The following is a 23,013-nucleotide window of genomic DNA, read 5'->3' as shown; positions in this document are numbered from 1 at the left end:
CCTAGTACCCTCTTTGTCCCAATACTATTGGTTACTACACCATATGTGTGTGATCATTCTCACAGATCAAAACGACACTTTCACCAAGGATTCTACTCCTGTTGTTTGGAATGGCCTGTCGATATTTCAAACACGTTTCACAGAACCAGTCAGCATTTACTATTTACTCCCTGGACAGGAGGCCAATCAAAAGAATGCCCTTCCTCTTGCAGAACAACGTACACATCACTTTCCACACAAATGCAGGTAGCTGAGATTCATTCTGTCACCAATGCATGGACTCCTGCTCAATTTCCGGGGTAAAGTAAGCAACCCTTGTCTCACTGACCATGACAAAAGTTTTGAGGAACCCATCGTCTGCTCCAAAGCGATTCTTCTTATGTTCGGGTATCAGATGTTTAGGCACCCACCTGGCACACACTCTCTTGAACAGCACGTGCTTAGTGACACTCGGAAGCAAGTAGAAAAGTCATATTCGCTGGAAATGGTTGCTGAGATCCATAATCGTGGAGACAGCTTCAGGAAATTGCATGCACCAACAGCGTAAAATCTGTCTGCTCATGACCTTCAGACCACACATCTTACTCAGCTGACGATTCATTTCGGTCGGTTCGAAAGAATAAGAGCCACTATTTTCAGCCCCTACTATTGTGCTCCTGATTGCAGTAAATTTTTTATGACCGTTGTATGACTGTTAGTTCTGTCACGTTCTATTTCTGGCTAAAAAAGGTTACTTAAAGACCTGAGAAACTGTCTTAGTCCTACTATAAGCTACTATTCATTCAACAGTGTATGGTCACTGATACTCTAAGTTTGGATGTGTCTTTATTGACACCCCTGTGCTGTCACCCCCATTCTGATATTTCCGCCCCTTCCGACAACCAACCTGTGTCCACAAGTATGGCATTGGCTGCAGGAGCACAGCATGTCCAGACTGCTACCAACACTGCCAGCATCTCACCTCCGACTCCCTCCATAAAGTTATCACTAAGTCCTACTCTTCCCATCTGTTTGACATTTAAGCATATGTGCTCATATTTCAGTAGTTTTAATGAACCCATCCTTATAAAAGGACACTTGCAGTGTAGATGTCTCTGAACACTGTAAACAAATCTGAACACTTTATGCAGCTGTATCTGCTTGAAGAAAGGACACACAAAATGTAGATGTAAATGCATGTTGTAAACAGTTGCATATATAACAGGGTTGAATGGAAGAAAATACATTATTAGAATTAATGCATCTCTCCTGATCTAAGGAAATGTAGAATGCAGATTTGTCTATCTGTTGTAAAAACAATTGAACACTTTATGCAGATGTCTCTGACTATAATAAAAGAACTGCTATGCAAATGTAACTGCATATTGTAAGCAATTATATATATATATATATATATATATATATATATATATATATATATATATATATATATGGCAAGGCACAATGAAAGAAAACGAATGACTAGAGTTTAAGAAATATATTTATTTGCTCATTAAAATAAATGGCAGAAATGCTTTTTATCTTACAAAAAGATGTCCCACACTCATATTGCATTATTTTATTTGTTTTTCTTAATAATATATTTGTTCTGAACACAGAAAACAATATGATGAAAGTAAATAATTGCACATCCTATACCTTCTTACAAAAATTGGTGAAATATTTCGCATAATTTTTGGCATAGGAAAATTATATGCTTACATTTTTTTTACATAATACACAGAAAAAGAAAGTACAAAACAAAAACTGTATACAATCTATAAAAAAGGAGCTTGACAATTTATGGGAATATATATGTATATATACACTATGTCACTATGGTTACATTTTCATACTGCTTCCAAAGCTTACAAACAGATTTATTCTTCCAATAGCGCAGAATACTCATGACACAGGTGGAAGAGTCATGCATTTTAACTACACTTGACATTGTTAGAATACTCATGGCACAGTTGATTGTAGCTACACTTTGATATGGAAAATTTGCTTACAGCTCTTCCTGTGAGACATAGTACTATACTAAATGTGATCTCTTTTGATATGGACAGCAGCAGTGAAACTTAACCTACTGTACAGATAATACACACATGGTGTTCAGAAAACAGTTTAACTTGCACAAATGTCGTGCACTCGCACATATGGTGTGCAGAAAACGATGTATCTAGCACAAATGACGTGAAAAAAACGACATTTTTCACACGCATGGTGTGCACAAAACGCACACACACACACACACACACACACACACACACACACACACACACACACAAACTTGGTACTGTACACATATGTAGCTATGTATACACCTTTATACACTCTGACAAGTGAGTCATACTATTCAACAGCTGCGCACACATTTTTTCTCCCTGTATACACTACCTGAACATACACTATCGCCAAGGTGAACAGTGGTTTTGATCCCTACACCTTTTTCTGTATGTCATGTATGTGTTATATGTACAGTACGTTAAGTTTGCCTGCCCCTGGCCATACAAAAAGAGACTGCACTTAATTTAGTGTTATGTCTCACTCGAGGAAGTGATCAAGGGAAACGTCCGGTCCCACTTTTTGGAGTTATAGGTGTTGGTTTTTTGGAATTGAAGGATTCGTTTGAGCTATATAAGTCAAGGAAAATGGCCAATTCCCCTTTTTAGAATTATGGGTGTGCTTTTTTTGGTATTGTGAGATTGATTTGAGATATAAAGTCGACTGAATTGTACAATAGCTGCTGGTTTTGTAGCTGTAGCGTTTCGTTGTTAAGTTGAAGGTTTTTATTTTACTTATTTATTTATTTTTTGATGGCAAAGTGTTTTGTGTTGTCATACATTTAGCTTGCTGAGGCCATAAACCTCCTATTTATCGTTGGAGTGAGATGTTCTTGTGTCGTTTTTATTTTCGTTCGTGTTTGTTTGCATGTGTATGTAGTGATGATATCGTCGCCATTTTGTATATGCTGGACGTAGACGTTTCCACTATACTGATGACATCATGGGTCAAAGTGGATGAGTGGAACTGGATCTTTCTGGCAGACTTTACATGTGATATGTTTAGTAATCAACTTTACAGATGCACTAATTAATTATTATTACTATATGGGAACTAGAGTGAAAAGTGTGAGAAACCGATTTGTGAATGTGTATCCGTCGTGGTGTGGTCGTGAAAGTAAAGATTTTATCATGGACAGGGTCGAGTGCTAACATGAACTACATCCAGTGAGCAGCTGACCACTTGTGGTCTATGGTGCGTAATTCTAGGTGCCAACGGGCTCTTCGTTGTGGTATCATCTTGCACGGGCCACACAGGAACACATTGTGCACTGTGCAGCTACACTCAACTCACTGTTCCGCCATACGTAAGTGCCTGGCGACATTCCTAATCATGTACCACAAACTTGGTTGTTTAGCTGACTGCAGCGGAAGTAGTACTATCGCAGAATTTCAAATAATGTAAAGCGTCAAGGAACATAAAGAGAATGAGTGACGTGGACACTAATACGTGTTATGAACATTTATAGTGAATTGAGATGATAGAGACTGAATGTATAGCAATGCAGATCTAAAGTGAGCGAAAGAGAGTAACCATGTAAATAAAAGTAAAACTATCGTTTGTTATCTTGACCTTACATACATGTAGCATGAAATTCTGTACAATGTTTTGTAAACAGATGATTGATTTGTTAGTGTCAGTACATGTTAGTAAGAAACGGGTGTGTGTGTTACAGACAGTAATCACTACATGTTGAATGAAGCCACCAAGTTAGGCGATAAACTGTGTTTACGCCGTTCAAGGGGGTTGTAGGATACCACCTTTTTTCCCAAATAAATTTGCCAGTGGAGTGGAGTGACACAATGTCGTAAAACTTAAACGTAGTCTGTGGAACAAATGATAATGGTTTGCTTAGAAAGGGATCTTGTCTCCTTCACACACTTCCTCTCTTCTTTTACGCGCTGTAATTAGGAGCTGCAGTGTTTTTTCATACTTATACCTTTTTCGACAACATATAAGTTAAAATGAAATAATCATGTTTACTAAAATGTTTGTAACTATCTTGAGGTAACCCATTTCTTATCTGTTCCAGCTTTAACAAGAGATGAGGCAAAGTGGGAATATTGATACGGTGATGTGAAATTTAGTGTTATAAACCTAAGAAGGACTGTTATAGTTCGATAACCACTGATATCTGTACAGATTGACATATTATTTTCAAGGTACAATTACAATGGGAGAGCACCATGCTAGGAAATTTAAACTCACTGTGGGTAGGGCTACATCTAGCAAGAACCATAATGTGTCAAATGTAGAAAGACAAACTATACATTCAAAGCAAACTACTAGTGTCACCACACAATCAATGATAACCATCGTCAGCAGTTATCGATGGCAAATATTTATTGCTACATGTGAGTAAATGTCATTAACTCTGTCCCTCCGTCATTTGAGGACAGGGAGAGCAGGGTTCCAAACAACAGAGTGTGGAAGGAATGTGAGGGGTTGAGAAAGAACTACATAGCCTATACATCTAGAGGGAGACAACAGGGCTCCAAACAGAGGGACGTAGTTAATGCTACTTGCTCACTTGCTAGTAATTAACAATGAGTATCGATAACTTCTGACATTATTCATCTTAACTGTGTGGTTGGCGTTGAACTAAGGGGGAGTCCTTTCTTGTTTTTATGAGGGAGACAATAGGGCTCCAAACAGAGGGACAGAGTTAATGCTACTTGCTCACTTGTTAGTTATTAACGTTCAGTACCGATAACTTCTGACATTGTTCATCTTTATTGTGTGATTGGCGTTAGTTCTTCTCTCTCTCTCTCTCTCTCTCTCTCTCTCTCTCTCTGTGTGTGTGTGTGTGTGTGTGCGTGCGTGCGCATGCATGTGTCGGTTTTCTGTACACTGTGGTGATCAATATTTGACCATGGTTTTAAGGAAGATGAGCAACATCGTTTTAAGGGATGTTTAAGGGAGATTTAGTCATAGTAAATTTCAGCTGCGTCCCTCTTTCTTGGAATAGGTGATGACGGAGACATAAATATATAACAAACTAGCGTAATTTCCTTACTTTTACCCTGTTATATGATATGGTATCGTATTTTGGGATAATTCCACAAACCAAGAGAAAATTTTTAGGCTGCTAAAGCATGTGATAAGACTCATTTGTCTTGTTAATTCAAGAACAGTGTGCCAAAACCTATGCAAAGAGAATTCCCTCATTTTTGGGTCTATGGAATGAAAAATGAATCGAATCTCATCCAAAAAAAAAAAAAAAATTATTTTTCCACAGCATGAATCACACAAAAGTAACCACAATAATATTTACCAAATTTGCATATATACGTTAGGTTTACCCTACAAGTACATTAGTTGCTTTGGAGCTTTGTCCCACTTCAATGCAGGGTCAGCCTTGTTGCGATGGAATTAGTGATATTAGTGTCAGAGGGAGGCCAGATGCCCTTCCTATCGCCACCCCATCCCCCCCCCCCCCTCCTCCGTGACAGAATTTCAGTACCCCAACTCGCTGTGTATTGTGTAAGCCATGAAGTAGTGCAAACGTTTTCAAATGTCTGCGAGCCATGTAACTGAGGCAGGAGGGACCAGCCCGATATTCACTTAGTGGGATGTCGAAAACCGCCTAAAAACCACATCCAGGCTGGCCGGTACACCAGCCCTCATCGTGAATCCGCCAGGCTGATTCGATCCAAGCCTGTGCACCTACCTGAGTCCAGGATGAAGCACATTAGTGCCAACGGCTAACCTGGCAGGTCTTTTACCCCACAAGCACATATTTACAGAAACTGCAGAACTCTTCCTGTACAATCGACCAGTACTGGCTGTTTCAAACCTTTGTGACATGTTGTGCTGTGTGAGTCAATTGAGAAACAAATAATGTAAAATGTGGGTGTGAACATGAATGTATCTGTAAGCCACTTCGGTGATTCCTTGTTACTTCCATGTGTTATGTACACAATTGGTGCTGATGAGTAAGAGGCGAGAGCATCCACAGTTACCAGTACTGGCTGAGAAACAAGTAAATACTCCCCCCTGTCATGAGTCTTCTAGACATATAGCTTGTCATTCTTTCTCCACTCCTCATATTCCCTTCAGACAAAATATCTTCTTTCCACAGAAGCATGAACAGAAAAAAGCCTATGTTGTCAATACTACCGATAATTATATGAAAACTATTCCAGATCTGTCCGCTGGGTAATTTAAAATGTCGATAGCAGGTACCAGGATTAACATTTATAACAATGGTCAGTGATGAAATATATAGGTGAAACAGGTAGTTAATAAAGAGACCGGAAGGGATTAAAAAACTGCTATAGTATAGGAAATCCCAGGAAATATAGGAGAGTTGGTCACCTTGCTGTATACACTGTGTTATGGGAATGCAGCTCTTTTCAGGGTATAATATGCAATGGCGAAGAACCATAAGTTGTTTGAACAAGTTTCCCTAATTCTGGTAATATATTCCATTTTGTTCTATCACAGGTGATATCTCATAATCTCACTTTCACCATTCTACGTCAGGCTAAGTGAAGTGACCAAGTGGTAATATTCTATCTAGTATGAACATACCATCCACTGAAGGTGATGTCACCTTCCCTTCTGTTCCACTGACGTCCATTGTGAAAACTTAAAGGATGGCTGAAATTTTGCAGCTACACAATTTTCCAACACCTGTGGTCTAGGAAGTAGTGTCCTTGACTGGTAATCAAAACGTCCTCGGTCCCAGGTTCGAACTGCAGCGCCACTTAAATTTTGAATATAAGTCATCAGCAACGATGGCTGATATCTTCCAGCATAAGGAGTGATCCTCACTCTTCCAACGGTCTTGTCAAAGAGGACAGAGCAGTGGACAGAGGTTCAGGGCACTCTCTTATCCTTGGGGTGGTAAATTGTCCCCAAAGGCGGAAGAATCAGCAATGATCAACGGCATGAGAATACAGAAGCTAATGGAAACCATTGCATTAAAGGCACATAATATGTATGCACTGGACATGTGACCTGTGATTGAAAAAGTGTTATAATGATCTCTCCATTGGCTAAGGATTCTGGACTAGGCCCACATTCGGATCTCAGGGATGGAACTGCCAAGAGAGAGGTGACCCTGAAACGAAAGGATAGTGGTCTGTTAGTTGAGGCATGGAATATCAGAAGTTTGAACGCTTTTTGGAAGCTAGAAAATCTGTAAAGGTAAATGCGACGTTTCAATCTACATATAGTTGGGATTAGTGAAGTGAAATGGAAAAAAGACAAGGACGTCTGGTCAGATGAGTATATAGAGTAATGTCAACAGTAGCAGAAAATGGTATAATTGGAGTAGGATTCGTTGTGAATAGGAAGGTAGGAAAGAGCGAGAGTTACTGTGAACAGTTCAGTGAGAGGCCTAGTATCATCGGACTAACAACGGTATTTCAGGTATACATCTCGAATTCGCGAGCTGAAGATGAAGAGACAAAGGGCATGAGGATACTAAAAAGGTAATTCAGTAATTAGATGGAGATGGAAATGTAATAAGCATGGGGGTTTGGACTGCGGTTGTAGGGGAAGGAGTAGAAGAAACTATTATTGCAGAATATGGACATGGCAATAAGAATGAGAGCGGAGAAAGATGAACTGAGCTCTACAATAACTTTCTGCTAATAATAGCGAATACTCTGTTCAAGAATCACAAGAGGAGGAGATATACTTGGAAGAGGCTGGGAGATATGGAAAGAGCTAAGTTATATTGCATCGCGGTGAGGCATAGATTCCAAAATCAGATGCTCGATTGTAGACGTACCCAGTTTAATAGTGATGAAGAGTAGTCTAAAAATTAAGAGACTAGTCAGGAAGAATCAAGGCACAAAGAAGTGGGATAAGGAAGTACTAAGGAACGAATAGACAGGCTTGAAGTCGCTGGTGTACAGATATGGCGATAAGAAATAGCTCAGTAGGCACTAGACAGTTCAGTTGAGAAGAAACGGAAATCTCTCAAAACAGCAATCACAGAAGCTGTAAAGAAAAACATAGGTACAAAGAAGGTAACTGCGAGTAATCAGGGGTAATGGAAGAAATACTTCATTTGATCAATGCAAGGAGGAAGTACAAAAATGTTCAGGGATATTCAAGAATCCTGAAATACTAGTTACTTAGGAATGAAATAGTTAGTGCCATCAGGAGAACTAAGGAGAAATGGCTGCTTGAAAAATGTGAAGAAATCGAAAAAGAAATGACTTTTGGAAGGACTGTCTCACCATACAGAAAAGTCAGAACGGCTATTGGAGAAATTAAAAGCAAATATGGTAATACTGAGAGTGCAGTGGGAGTTCCACTGCTGAATGCAAGTCAGAGAGCAGATAGGTGGAAAGAGTACACTGAATGCCTGTATGAGGGTGAAGACGTGTCTTAGGTGGCAGAAGAAAAAACTGGAGTCAATGTAGAACAGATAGGAGATCAAGTATTAGAATCAGAATTTAAAAGATCTTTGGAAGACTTAAGATCGAATAAGACAAGAAACGGTGGATAATATTCTTTCATAATTTCTAAAATCACTGGGGTAATTTACAACAAAACGATTATTCGCGTTGATGTGTAGAATGTATCAGTCTCGCAGTATATCATCTGACTTTTCGAAGAATATCATCCACTCCATTCCAAAGACTGAAACAACCGGCTGGTATGAGAATTATTGCACAATCAGCTCAACATCTAAGGCATCGAAGTTGCTGACAAGAATAATATACAAAATAATGGAAAATAAAATTGAGGATCTGTTAGACGACTATCAGTTTGTCTTCAGGAAAGCTAAAGGCACCAGATAGGCAGTTCGGATGTTGCGGCTCGTAATGGAAACCAAAGCACTGAAAAATCAAAACACTTTTATAGGATTTGTCGACCTGGAAAAAGCGTTAGACAACGTGAAAAGGAGCAAGGTTTTCGAAATTCTGAGGAAAATGGGGGTAAGCTACAGCGAAAGAAGGGTAATATACACATTGAACAAGAGCCAAGAGGGAACTATAAGACTGGAAGACCAAGAATAAAGTGCTAGTATTAAATGTGTGTTCAACTTTACATAGAAAGGGCAATGATGGAAACAAAAGAAAGGTTCAAGGGCGATGATGGAAATAAAAGAAAGGTTCGAGGGCAATGATGGAAATAAAATAAATGTTCAAGAATGTACTAAATAATTCAAGGTAAAAGGATACTGGTGTTAAGATTTCCTGATGACATCGTTATTCTCAGTGAAAGTGAAGAAGAATTATAGGATCTGTTGACTGGAATGAACAGTCTAATAATTTCAGAATATGGACTGAGAGCAAACAGAAGAAAGACGAAAGCAATGGGAAGAAGCAGAAATGAGAACAGCGAGAAACTTAACGTCGAGATTGGTGATGATGAAGTAGATGAAGTTAGGGAATTCTGCTCCCTAGGGAGCAAAATAACCGAGAATGGACGGAGCATGAGCTGAAGAAGCACACTAGCAGTGGCATAAAAGACATACCTGGACCAGACGAGTCTACTAGTATCAAACACAGGTCTTAATTTGAGGAAGAAATTTCTGAGAGTGTACGTCTGGGGGATAGCGTCGTGTGGTAGTGAAACATGGATTGTGAGAAAACTCAAACAGAAGAGAATCAAATCATTTGGCATGTGGTGCTAGAGATGAATGTTGAAAATAATTTGTAGGCCATAGAAACTGTAGAGGAAGACAGTGAGTGGAATACATCCAGCTAATAATTGAGGATGTAGGTTGCAAGTAACACTCTGACAAGGTTGGCGCAGGATTGGAATCCTTGGTGGGCTGCATAAAAAAAAGTAATACAGTCCTCTCTTACACTGAATTGGAGGGCAAGTTTTCTCGTGGGATACAAGTAACTCTGAAGCCTGTTATTGGGTGAGATGATAATGAGATCACACTCTCTTCCAGTTCCTCCCTGCTCGTTCCGGGAAGTATTCTGTAGCGCCGCAGAACCGTCGCTAGGATGACTTTCATCTGCAGTACTGCATATCGGCTGCCAATACACTTGCGAGCGCCCATGCCAAAAGGGATGTAGCTGTAGGGTTTCCTGAACGTGGCGCTGCCGCCCTCCAGGAAACGGCCGGGGTCGAACTTGTCCGGCTGGGAGAAGAGCTCGGGGTGGCGGTGCATCAGGTAGTAGGCTATGAGCGCCGTGCTGCCCTGGGGCGCGACGTGGCGGCCGCCTGCCAGCGGTGTGTCCTCAGCCACCAGGTACGGCATGCAGGGCACCGTCGTGAACAGCCGCCCAGTCTCCTGCCAGCACAACAGAGGACACGTACAGCAGGTACCGATCAAAGGCTGTGCAGGCGGTCGTCGGTATCGTGACCTCCCCTCAACAACATTTTACTAGATGCATTTATACAGGGTGAGCTAAGTAAAACTGGCTCTGAAATTATTTCGTGCAGTCTAAGATAGGCAATCCATCTTACATCAACTGCACCCGCGATGCAACATTTAATTTTGGTTGCCTGTCTCAGGTGCACTATTAGGCAAGAAAAAATGATGCACTACCAAGGAACTTCCCGAATGGAATGGAAATCGGTACGTGTCATGCACATGCACAGAAAAACAAATGATTACAATTTCATAAAAACTGGATGATTTATTCAAGAAAAAGAACTTCACAAACTGAGCAAGTAAATAATACGTTGATCCACTTCTGGTCCTTAAGGAAGCAGTTATTCAGCTTGCTGTTGATTGATAGAGTTGTTGAATGTCCTCCTGCGGGATGTTGTGCCTTATTCTGTCCAACTACCATCTTAGATCATCAAAATATCTTGCTAGTTCGAGGACCCTGGCCATAATTAGTCCAATTTTTGTGAAATTGCAGTAATTTGTTTGACTGTAAATGCACATCAAACCTTCCGGTTTTCACCACATTCAGATAATTCCTTCATGGTGCGTCATTTTTTCTTATTCTTCTTAGAGTGTACTTTCTGGTCCAGTGTTATTTTCTCAATACGTCTGTTTATATTTATTAATTTCCTAAATTCACTGCTAGCTTTTGGAGGACACATTATCGTCAAAACTGTCTCGAAAATCGCAAGAAATCGTCCAAAAAATTACTGCCTTTGTTTAACGTGAGGCAGTTTCTACTTGCCATCTATGTCTATGTACATACTCCGCAAGACCTTGGTGGTGGCTACTTAGGATCATTGCTAATCATTTTCTTTCGTGTTTCAATACCGAAAACGGAACTAGAGATAAACGGCGGTGAATAAGCTCCAATATGAGTCGTGATTTCTCTTTTTTTAAGTTTGTGGCCTTACACAAGACGTACAAGTATTGCCCTGCAATTTGTCGCAAATACTGTTTTTCTAAATTTTCTCAGTAGGTCCTAATGTTCCGCAGAGAGATCGTATTCCCCACAGGAATTCTAATTTGCGTCTGCGAGAATTTCCGTATCTATGGGTAACAAGCCTAGGAACACAATTACGGATTGCTTTGACGCCTTCCTTTAATCTGATTCGGAGGGAATCCTAAAAACTCGGGTTTACAAAGTAAGTAGAAGAAGATCCTGCTGCCTTACCCTTCCTCGATGTTCCTGCATGTAGCAAACAAATTCGATGCATTGGCTACAGTGTCTACAGAAAACCTCCGCACATGGATTTTTACTCGCACGCCATCAGCCAACATCAGTCAGCACACAACGTCTCTATTATGCAGATGTCGGCGCATCATGCAACAACAAATATCAAAATCCGTTAACCTGACCCATTAGCAGAGCCAACTACACAAGGTCTTCAGGAGCAATGGCTACAACGATCACCCAATAACTGAAGTGACCTCAAGAACGAATCACCATAAGGTAACAACGAAGAACAGGAAAACTAAAGTGGATTGAAATTCCTTAAATGTGATTTACTCTTATCTTTAAAAAACATATTTGTAAAGTTAGACAAGCAAGTTGTCACCTGATGTACAGGTGCCTTTATAAAGAATTTCCACAACTTTTACTATATTTGTAATGAATTTAGATGTTTTTATTCTATAATGTTATTTAGTAAATTCCTTAAAAATTCCATTGATCGAGATTGTCGACCATTGCCAAATTTCATACTTTTGTGTATGTGTATGCTAAGTTGTTAACTTGACCAGTACCTTCCACGTAAGCCACATAAAGCTGTGACTCTCGGCACACTTACCGCTGCTGCAACACCCTCCAGCAGGTGTCATAATTTCTTCTGCAGCACAGACAGTTAGGTTCGACACTGCATTTCTAGGCCTATGCCTATTGGTTTCTTGTTGGCATTAACTTTTTAATTGATGAAGCTTAAGCTTCAGTTGACGATACATGACTGATATGTCAAGGTCGTGTTGTAGATGTATACTCTCTGGTATGTATCGGAAGTTAATAGAAATTCTCAAAATATCAGTGAATATTTTTCAGAAAACTTCAGCATTTCTGAAGTCTGTGAATTGTAGCAAAAAAAGTTTTTTTTTTTTTTTTGCAGTTCCGTGGCTCTGAGTTGGGTAAGGCAAATGACCAGGTAAAAAGATACAAAATAAAATTGATCTTCAGGCATCGATCGAAAATCTTGCAATTACTACGTCCTGTTACAGACGTGGCAGCAGTGTACAAAAAATTTTGCACATGCAAAAATCTTACATTGTACTACTGTGCGTAAGGTTAAACAAGTCGGGATGGAGTATGAGGGGTTTGATCCCTGTTCTTTCTCAGTATGCGGCTCTCATTATAGTTTTTCTGCGTCCATGTCAAATTCCACAGAGATTTCAATCTCATTTTACATGGTAATGTCTAAGTCTTCCCCTACAGATACAGCGACAGTGGATATCGTTTCTTCTCTGAGATTTCTTCTAGAGAAGCAAATGTTTAATCAGATGAAAATCCGTCCGAACAGCTTCACGTTTCAAAATTTAAATGCCGAATTTTTCTTACCAGAAGCCAATCACTGAATTCATATACGTAATATACAGTGAAGAGCCAAAGAAACTGGTATACCTGGCTAATATCGTGTAGGGCCCCCGTAAGGACGCAGAACTGCAGCAGCACGACGTGGCATGGACTCGAATAATGTCTGAAGTAATGCTGGAGGGAACTGATACCATGAATCCTGCAGGGCTGTCCATAAATCTGTAAGAGTACGGAGGGTGGAGATCTTTTCTGGACAGCACGCTGCAAGGCGTCCCAGATACGCTCAGTAATGTTCATGCCAGCGGAAATGTCTAAACTCAGAAGAGTATTCCTGGAGCCACTCTGTAGCAATTGCGGACGTGTGGGGTGTCGCATTGTCCTGCTGGAATTGCCCAAGTCCGGCGGAATGCACAAGGGACATGAATGGACGCAGGTGATCAGAGAGGATGCTTACGTATGTGCCACCTGTCAGAGTCGTATCTAGATGTACCAGGGGTCCCATACCAACAGCACACGCCACACACCATTATAGAGCCTCCACCAGCTTGAGCAGTCGCCTGCTGACATGTAGGGTCCATGGATTCATCAGGCTTTCTTCATATCCGTATACATCCATCCGCTCGATACAATTTGAAGTGAGACTCGTCCGACCAGGCAACATGTTTTCAATCGGCAACAGTCCAATGTAGATGCTGACAGGCCCAGGCGATGCGTAAAGCTTTGTGTCATGCAGTCATCAAAAGTACACGAGTGAGCCTTTGGCTCCGAGAATGCGTATCGTTGATGTTTCGTCGAATGGTTCGCACGCTGATACTTGGTGATGGTCCAGCATTGAAATCTGCAGCAATTTGTGGAAGGGTTGCACTTCTGTCACGTTGACCGACTCTCTTCAGTCCTTTCCCGGGTACAGCGATATCGGATATTTAACGTTTTACTGGATTCCTGTTATTCACGATACACTCGTGAAATGGTCGTAGGGGAAAATCACCACTTCACCTCTATCTCGGAGATGCTGTATTCCATCGCTCGTGTGCCGACTATAACACCACATTCAAACTCACTTAAATCTTGATAACCTGCCATTGTAGCAGCAGTAACCGACCTAACAACTGCGCGAAACACTTGTTGTATTAAACAGGGGTTACCGACTACGGCGCCGTATTCTCCCTCTTTACGTATCTCTGTATTTCAATATGCATGCCTATACCAGTGTCTTTGGAGTTTCAATGTAGTAAAGTATTCAGGTGGAACATTGCTTCCGAATAGAGGCAGCTTCTTTCACGGCGGGACCATTTGTCATGGGGCTGTGTCTTTTATATGTTGTTGTTCCAGTACAATACTGAATACAGTGGTATGTGAGGAGGTGAAGGCTCAGGTGCACCTGACCAGTCGTCTCGTGGCTGGCACTTGAGAGACATGTTTGGACCATTTCTCGATTGGTTGTTGTAACTGATGCATAGATTGTAGACATGGTACTGATGTGTCGGCAGCTGGGCCAACACCTTGTAGATCGAGATGGCTGAAAATGCACGCTAGACTAACGCAGACGGGCGTGAAGTACTGGAACAGGCTACGTAATTAATGCTATGAAGAAAAGTACGTATCTGGATTAATACTTATCTTTAATCAATCATTGTGGTACATCGCTCTTGACTATACACAGGAGACTTTAATTACAATCACTGTAAGGCTAATGGAGCCTTGCTAGTTCGTAGCCATTAACTTAGCTGAAGGCTATTCTGTCTCTCGGCTAATGAGAGAGAAAGGCTTCGTACATCTAGTCGCTAGCTAGGTCGTCCGTACAACTGGGGCGAGTGCTTGTTCGTATCACGAGACCTGCCTTGTGGTGGCACTAGGTCTGCGATCACCCAGTGGCGACACGCGGGTCCGACATGTACTAAATGGACCGCGGCCGATTTAATCTACCACCCAGCAAGTGTGGTGCCTGGCGGTGACACCACAGGTACAGCGCCAGGTGTTGCTGCGGATGTCATGGGCAGCTGTAGCATGACCTGGACAGCAAAGCCAAAAGTGATGGTGGTGATGATAGATTAGCAGGAGATTGGCCATTGAGTCACAATTCTCCTATTGAGGTAGGAGGCTGCTACGTGTTTCGGTTGACGGCAGTCTTGACCAAAATGTCATCTTGGGGATGTGACGTGAGAATCTTGCAGGACCCAGATTGGCTTGATGTGGGAGAGCGAGACTGTCATGAACTTGCCGCAAAACAATATAAAAAATGTATGAGGCCAGCATTGGAGTACACAATGTAGACTGGAATACCCAATGTGGCCCAGTGTATACCAGCTGCAGGGCTGCCAGAATCATGTCATCCCTCACTGTGATGAATTCACCCATAGAGAGCTCTTTGTGTATCAATACCTTGGAGGTTGTGTGGTGAGCTAGAGGTAGCAAGTGTATCATCTGAATGTGCTGACAGGTGCGTTGTGGGAGTGCTGTAAGTCCTGTTGATGGCCAGTGGTAATATGTGTGCAAATTCAAATGGTAGGACTAGTGGTTCCCAATGCACTAGCTTTGCTAGGCAGGCACTAAAGTCTTCTTTATATGAGGTGCAGATACTGAGGAGAATCCAGGGCAGCGCTTCAGTCCACGAGCCAGTGTGGCACATTAGGGGTGTCTTCATGGTCCTGTGCCACCTCTTTATGATGCCATTGCTCTGCAGATAATATGCTGCTGTCCATGTGTGTGTAATCCTGTGCTGACAGCACAGGACGTTGAATGGACATGACTATAACTGGCGGCATTGATCATTCATGAGCAACTAAGGCATGCTAAGATGAATGATACAGGTCTCCAAAAAGGTCCATGCACCTGATTTGGGGGTGAGGGGTGATGCCATGTAGGGGAGTTGCTTCAACCCAATGAGACATTCTACTGATAACTGAAAGTAGGTAACGGAATCCCCCAGGACCTGTAAGCGGTCCAACAATTTCCAATTGCACATAACAGAATCTTGTCTTGGAAATTAGGAATTATCTGAGTAGTGGTTGACTATGGCCAATACTGTCTAAAGTTGGCATGTACGGCAATTCTGCGCCTTGTGACATCAGTCAGGCTTGATGTCAGCCACACTAAACTGGCTGTCACTAATCACAGTGATGCTTTGAAGCCCAGGTCTCTAAGGTTGTGTAGTCTGTCAAACACACCTTGGTGCATGATGAGCAAACTATGGGCTGTGGTCTGTCTTGAGAAACATCACACAACAGTGCCTTATTAGTGGAAGGCAGACTGCAATGTTCGATCTGTAACTTTGTAGCAATATCGTTGAGAAGGTCCATGATAATGGAGTCTTTCTATTACGCAGCTGCCTTAAGTTCGTAATCTGCACCGCTGAGGGCTGGCATCCTCAGAGGCATTTCTGATAGCCTGTGGTCAGTGTAAATTGTAACCAAAGGTCCTTCGATGTCTTCTAGAAACTGACAGCCGTGTACACCACGAAAAAACTTGGAGTCCTTGAGAAGAGAGAGAGAGAGAGAGAGAGAGAGAGAGAGAGAGAGAGAGAGAGAGAGAGAAGAGAGAGAGAGAGAGAGAGAGAGAGAGAGAGAGAGAGAGAGATGTCTCGTGCCAAATTGTTGTCTGCTTTACCGAATGCCTCAGACATCTAGGCTGTCTAGTCGATTTTCGTCTTACACTGCTGACAAGGCATCTGTAAGAGAAATCAGTCTCGGCAACATGTGAGAGATGTCTGGGATAAAAATTGAGAATCTCAAGGAAACAACATAAGTGACCAAGAAATGTTACTTCCAACTGACGCAGTTGTGACTTGTCATCATTGATGATAACACCACCCTGCTGCGATGTGAAGTGTGTACTCCTCTGAGGAATGCGAGAAAACCAAAATATTACGGTTGCACCATGTCAACCTCAGCCGAGCCATGTCTTATTATGAGGCTGGATATGGCCCTTATCCCACGCATTCGCAGCACATGTCGCCTTCAGAAAGCGATCGTTGCACATGTGTGGAAATTGGTTCCCCAGAACGCTTCCTTTTGAAATGCCTTAGATACAGGCACTTACGTAATAATATAGAACATATAGCTGAAACAGCTCTCTACACTGTCCACTGAGGAATTCAGGTAGATAGAGGCAATTGAATGCAATGCCAACATCTCAAAAGCAGAACATGACTTATACAAACAGATTCAGCAATACAGAAGTCGCAGAAGACGAAGACAGGCCAACATAGATAGCTCGAGTAGATCCAGTACTGACGATGGTATGAGTGCCAGTGACAACACTGTCGTACTATACGTAACGTAAAACATGTTAAAAATGCACTACTACTCATGTGCGCATTAATAAAAAATTGCAATTTGTATCTTATTATGAATAGATCTAATGAAAAATAGAGCAATTAGAACAGTCAATTGATAGCTATTGTTCTAGAATCCGTGTTAAACCTGTACCTAAACAATTGTGAGACCTTTTGAATGTTGATGTGTGACTGTCAAATTTCACAGCTACATATATACTGCCACAGTTGAGCAGTCATATCTTGGAAACCACACAGTATACAAGGCTGGGAATTGCTTAGTTTTGTGCTTACTGCTACGTTTCAGAAGTTGGCATTACGAATAAACAAATCAGTCCTTTGTTTCTGATGCTAGCTTTCGTTGAAAGTAGTGTGATTATCGGTCTTTTTTGTAGTAAGCTAACTTCTATTGATTTTTGTACGTAAATAAAATGACTAAGTGTAAAAGTAACTTCAAGAAACGCAAATTTGCGGGTAACAGATATGTGAGACCTTCATTTTCCTCTGAAGAACTTTAAAACAATTGTCCTGGCGGTGATGGAAACCACGATAATGTTTCTGAAGTGACCACGCCCCCTAGTGCATCGAAAAGGAAAGTAACTTTAGAAACGGGTGACAGTGGTAAATGTAATGATATTATGGGAATCAAACCTATTTATAGAGATATGGAAAATACTGAGCTACTAAATAAGTGTTTACATGGGACCCAGAGTGTGAATGAGTCCTTCAATAATGTTGCGTGGTCCCGTGTGCCTAAAACTGTATTTGTTGACTTCATGACTCTAAATTAGCAGTGTCTGATGCTGTAATAACTTTTAATGGTGGGAACTACGGAAGACTTAAGGTTCTGGAGAAGTCAGGGGTAATATTTGGACAGAACACAGCTGAAGGACTGTGGGAACTGGATGAGCTTCGTGTATGTGAAGCAGAGTTAACTGCTCAGCAAATGACAAAAGAAGCAAGAAAGAAATGGAAGAGGCAAGCACTGGGCTTTTGTGACACTGAAGAAGACACCGACTATGGGCCAGGGCAATTCTAGTGCATAAAAGTCACAGAAATGTAAGTCTGTATAAGGATTTGTAATAAAAAAGTTTTAAACCTCAATATCTCTTAACTACATTTTTTGCAATAAATGTCCCGTTTTCTAAAAAAGACCTGATGATAGAGACATGAAATTTTCACAGCATGCCAAGTGTGAGATTCAACACATATGCAACTAGAATAATTAAAATATCCTTAACTGTTTTGTTTTTATGTTCATTTATTTACAAAATACTGTCAACAAATTGAGTGTTTGAAAAAAAGATAATATGCCCCACAATACAATAGTAGTAATAATTTTAGTTCTGTGTATCTAGAGAGGTGTATTCAATCATCGAAAATTGTAAGTTCACCAACTTACAATTTTCGTTGATTGAATACACCTTAAAACGTTTCCAAGATAATACATCACAAAATTCGATAATTTAACACTGGCGGCATAGGACATAAATGTCCCCTTAAGTAATTACATAAATGGACACTTTTTTGTAAATGTAATAACATGTATGTAATATAAGTTTTATATAAAATAAGAAATCAAAATCAAGCAGTGAAAGACACAACAGAAACAGAGCAGGCATATTACCTAAATATACAAAATTAATGGGTCCACTACTCAGAAAAGTCTAGTTTTATTCTACATAAAAGTTTTTGCAAGAATAATAATACGTTAGTCGTGGTTTGTTATTTCTCCTACAGCTATGTAGGAACAGTATATAACTTAAAAAAATTACACTGAGGCAGTATATTGTTCCAAAACCATGCAGTATTTGTTTACTAACCAACCTAATAGTAGTAGTTGCTATGTAACCTAACACACATCAGCTGATATAGCACTCTAACAAACAGCTCTGATGTAGAGTAGATCTGCATGGACTGAACAAATCGAGTTTTCCTGAAGAGGGATTTTCATGTGGATAATTGCTAGAATGAGCAGGACCACATGCGAAAACTGGACTTGTATTTCAATGCCAAGTCCCTTTCCTCTGGTGGTGTTGGTGAAGGGGTATCTATTCTTTCCTGTCTTCCTTTGTTCTCTTCTTCAATTATACCACAAATTTACAATTTCCTACTTCAAAATTCCTGTTTTTTCTGCAAAAAATGAGTGTAATGGCTGTAAGTGAATAAAAGATGACACCAAAGTGCAGTCGAAAGGACTCCACGTAGTGTCACCTCCACGTGATGCTGCACGGGCAACAGTGCCCGTGGCCACAACTGCTAGCGCAATTTTGCTGTGTGGTGGTGGCCATGGGTACGGGCTAAGAGGTTTGTGTGGAGCACTACGGCCAACATAAAGTAATAAGATGGCAGGCCCTAATAGTCATAATGCAACTTAAAGAAGGAAAAAATTGCCGCTTGTGGCAAATTTCGAGCTGACCCGCTGTGGAGGCAGGTGGCGAGGAGGAGGGGGGCACCTCATGACTCTTGACTTCTGGCGTTTGTGTGTAGTACGGCAGAATGCCTATGAAGTCTGGGCTGTGGCTGCGACATGCCATGCGGGGTGGCGTCCTGTTTGTTGTGGCTGGCCATTGTGAAACGACTTCTGTATATGTGTGTTTGCTGTCACATGTTCGGCTCCCGACATATTGATGCAGTGGCAGAGGTAGGAATTTTCGTTGTGAAGTAATCATTTTCCTCAAAGCAGTCAATGTTCTGTCTTTGAGTGGAGATGCACTAACAGACTATTTCTGTCATAGACTTACGAGCAGAAACGCATCTGGCAGACCAAGGCGTATTGGTTGTAGTATTAGAGAATCATCTTCGAATCCAAGGCCCGGTAATGTGGTGCAGTAACCCATTAGCGCTCAGCTTATTTATAATTAATACATATTCTGCATTTTTCGGAAACTGTGTTCTGGAAACCTAATTTATGGAAATATGAAGAAATTTTGTTCACTTGTTGCCTACTTGCGAAACGTTTTGGCCGTCCTCATGCTAGGACGCTGGGCCCTTGGCAGTTGTTTTGTCATTGCACTCCTTACTACGAAAAATGACAAGGGATATAGGTATCGGTAATTATAAACTTAAAATAACATTTCAGAACTATTATAAACACATCAAAAAAAGTTTTACATCAGCACGTTTCCCAGAACTCCTGACGATAGATGTTGACTGTGGGTATTGTATCACAGATACAGTCCCTTTCACTGTTCAGACATGTCACTAACCCCCCCCCCCCGCCCCCAAAGATGTAAACAACCATGCGTGAGCAGTCCCTATTAGATGGAGGGGATCCGACAGCCAACCAGATCCAGTCATGATGAATTCTTCTCGGGTTATCAGCCGAGTGGTGGCATCGTCTTGTCGCAACATTTCAATGAGTCTCGTACCAATCATCATCTTCGCCATTGGGTATGAAACTCATTGAAACGTTGCGACAAGACGACGCCCCCACTCGGCTGATAACCCGAGAAGAATTGATCAGTGGAATACCGAGAAAGACTGCAATTGTATAGTTCCAGTCATTTCACCAGGAAGGAGGTACACAGTTTGTGTTCCCTGTAGTTCAACTGTGGCTAGACGGTCAATACCGCGGTTCGATCGCCTCCGCAATGTTACTTTGTGCCAGGAAGGGCTTTCAACGAGGGAAGTGTCCAGGGGTCTCAGGGTGAACCAAAGCGATGTTCTGACGTGGAAGAGATATACAGAGACAGGAACTGTCGAGGACATGCCTCGGTCAGGCCACCCAGGGGCTACTACTGCAGTGGATGACCGCTACCTACGGATTATGGCTCGGAGGATCCCTGACAGCAACGTCAACATGTTGAATAATGCTTTTCGTGTAGCCACAGGACGTCGTGTTACGACTCAAACTGTACGCAGTAGACTGCATGACGCGCAACTTCACTCCCGACGTCCGCGGGCGAGGTCCATCTTTGCAACCATGGCACCATGCAGCGCGGTTCAGATGGGCCCAACAACATAGCGAATGGGCCGCTCAGGATTGGCATCACGTTCTCTTCACAGATGAGAGTCGCATATGCCTTCAACCAGACGATCGTCGGACACGTGTTTGGAAGCAAACCTGGTCAGCTGAACGCCTTAGACACACTGTCCAGCGAATGCAGCATGGTGGAGGTTCCCTGTTGTTTTGGAGTGGCATTATGTGGGCCGACGTACGAAGCTGGTGGTCATGGAAGGCGCCATAACGGCTGTACGATATGTGAATACCATCCTCCGATCGTAGTGCAACCACATCGGCAGTATAATGGCGAGGCTTTCGTCTTCATGGACGACAATTCGCGCCCCTATCGTCCACATTTTGTGAATGGCTTCGTTCAGGATAACGACATCGCTCATCTAGAGTGGCCAGCATGTTCTCCAGACGTGAACCCTAACGCACATGCCTGGGATAGATTGAAAAGGGCTGTTTATGGACGACGTGACCCACTAACCATTCTGAGGGACCCATGCCAAATCGCCATCGAGAAGTGGGACAATCTGGACCAGCAGTGCCTTGATGAACTTGTAGATAGTATGCCACGACGAATACAGGCATGCATAAACGCAAGAGGACGTGCTCTCCGGTATTAGAGGTACCGGTGTGTGCAGCAATCTGGACCACCACATCCGAGGGTCTTGCTGTATGGTGATACAACATGCAATGTGTGGTTTTCGTAAGCAGTAAAAATGGTGGAAATGATTTTTATGTTGATCTATAATTTTCTATACAGGTTCCGGAACTCTCGGAACCGAGGTGATGCAAAACTTTTGGTGATATGTGTATATTTTATAATAAGTAACATTTACAAACGTTTTTTCCTAAAAATTCTCCAAAACTGAAATTCCATTAAGGCGTAATGTGATATTTCCGAAAGCATTCCATGCAGAGTATAACATTATACTTCCCACAATATCTTCTCGGCTTTTCTTTGCATTTCTCGTACTGGCATCGTCTTTACTTTTCACTCTTCTGTACCTCCTGGTCATACTGTATATCTGGTACGTTACTGCTGAAGGTGAGATGAGTTTTGTTGGTCTTCCCTTAGCTGATCTCATTTGATGACGTTTCTCCAGATACGTTCTCGTAATCTGTCGTCTGACTTCTTTCACTGAAAGAGAAGTTCCTTCACTGCAGCTCTTGAATGTAAGGTATTCCTTCACAACAGTTATATTTACCATCCTTCAATAGTATGTTTCTCTATTATGTAGACGCCTCCCATGAAATGTTTGTATATATTCAATGCACGTGGTTATGGACCACTGACACTTTCTTTGTGGGATGAGTTACAACGTTGAACTTTGACAGCAGGAAGCACAGTGTCAAAATTAGTTGCTAGTGTAACGCACTTGTTGTCATTCCATTTTATGACCAGAACATTCTTCTGTCAAATGTGAACTCAAAATGCCCCCTTTCTTCATTTTTCTTGACATCATGTGGTGGTAGGAGGCACTTCCTTGTTCTGCTCTCTCTTTTAGTTTCACGGAATCCCTGTTCCTTCAGTTGGTTCGGCACGTCATGACTAGTAAAGTATTTGTCAAAAATACTTTGTAACTGTTCGGCTCTTCAACAAAGGACAGCATTTGCAAAGCTGCTTTGGAACCCAGTGACAGATTTGCATTGACATCATTCTGGTCATTCCAGCAAAACAGTAAGAAAGCGTATCAGTAGCCATCAAGACCATATAAGGCCGGAAGTTTGTATCGAAAGCGTATAGGTTTCAGTCTGATAAACTACTTTATGGGTGACGTCCACAGTATCTCACAAACATTTCATCAACTGCCAGATTTGCCCGAAAGACTCCCCACGTCTGATAATTTTTTACCAGAGCCCCTGCTAATGGTTTTGTTTTGAAAGATTTGTCACTCTTGTTTACA

At 41.6% G+C, this 23,013-nt stretch overlaps 1 protein-coding gene across 1 annotated transcript in view; it reads right to left on the bottom strand.

The window, feature by feature from the left end:
• Positions 1 to 9,817: 9,817 nt before the first annotated feature.
• Positions 9,818 to 23,013, bottom strand: part of LOC124620299 (cytochrome P450 4c3-like) — a 44,470-nt gene continuing 31,274 nt past the window's right edge. Inside the window, exon 3 of the mRNA XM_047146971.1 lies at positions 9,818 to 10,258. Coding sequence (XP_047002927.1) covers positions 9,818 to 10,258 — 441 coding nt within the window. The remainder of the gene's footprint in view (positions 10,259 to 23,013) is intronic.

This window comes from Schistocerca americana, chromosome 6, assembly GCF_021461395.2.
Source record: "Schistocerca americana isolate TAMUIC-IGC-003095 chromosome 6, iqSchAmer2.1, whole genome shotgun sequence".
In the NCBI taxonomy this organism is placed as follows: domain Eukaryota; kingdom Metazoa; phylum Arthropoda; class Insecta; order Orthoptera; family Acrididae; genus Schistocerca; species Schistocerca americana.
This window is presented reverse-complemented; position numbering and strand designations above follow the sequence as displayed.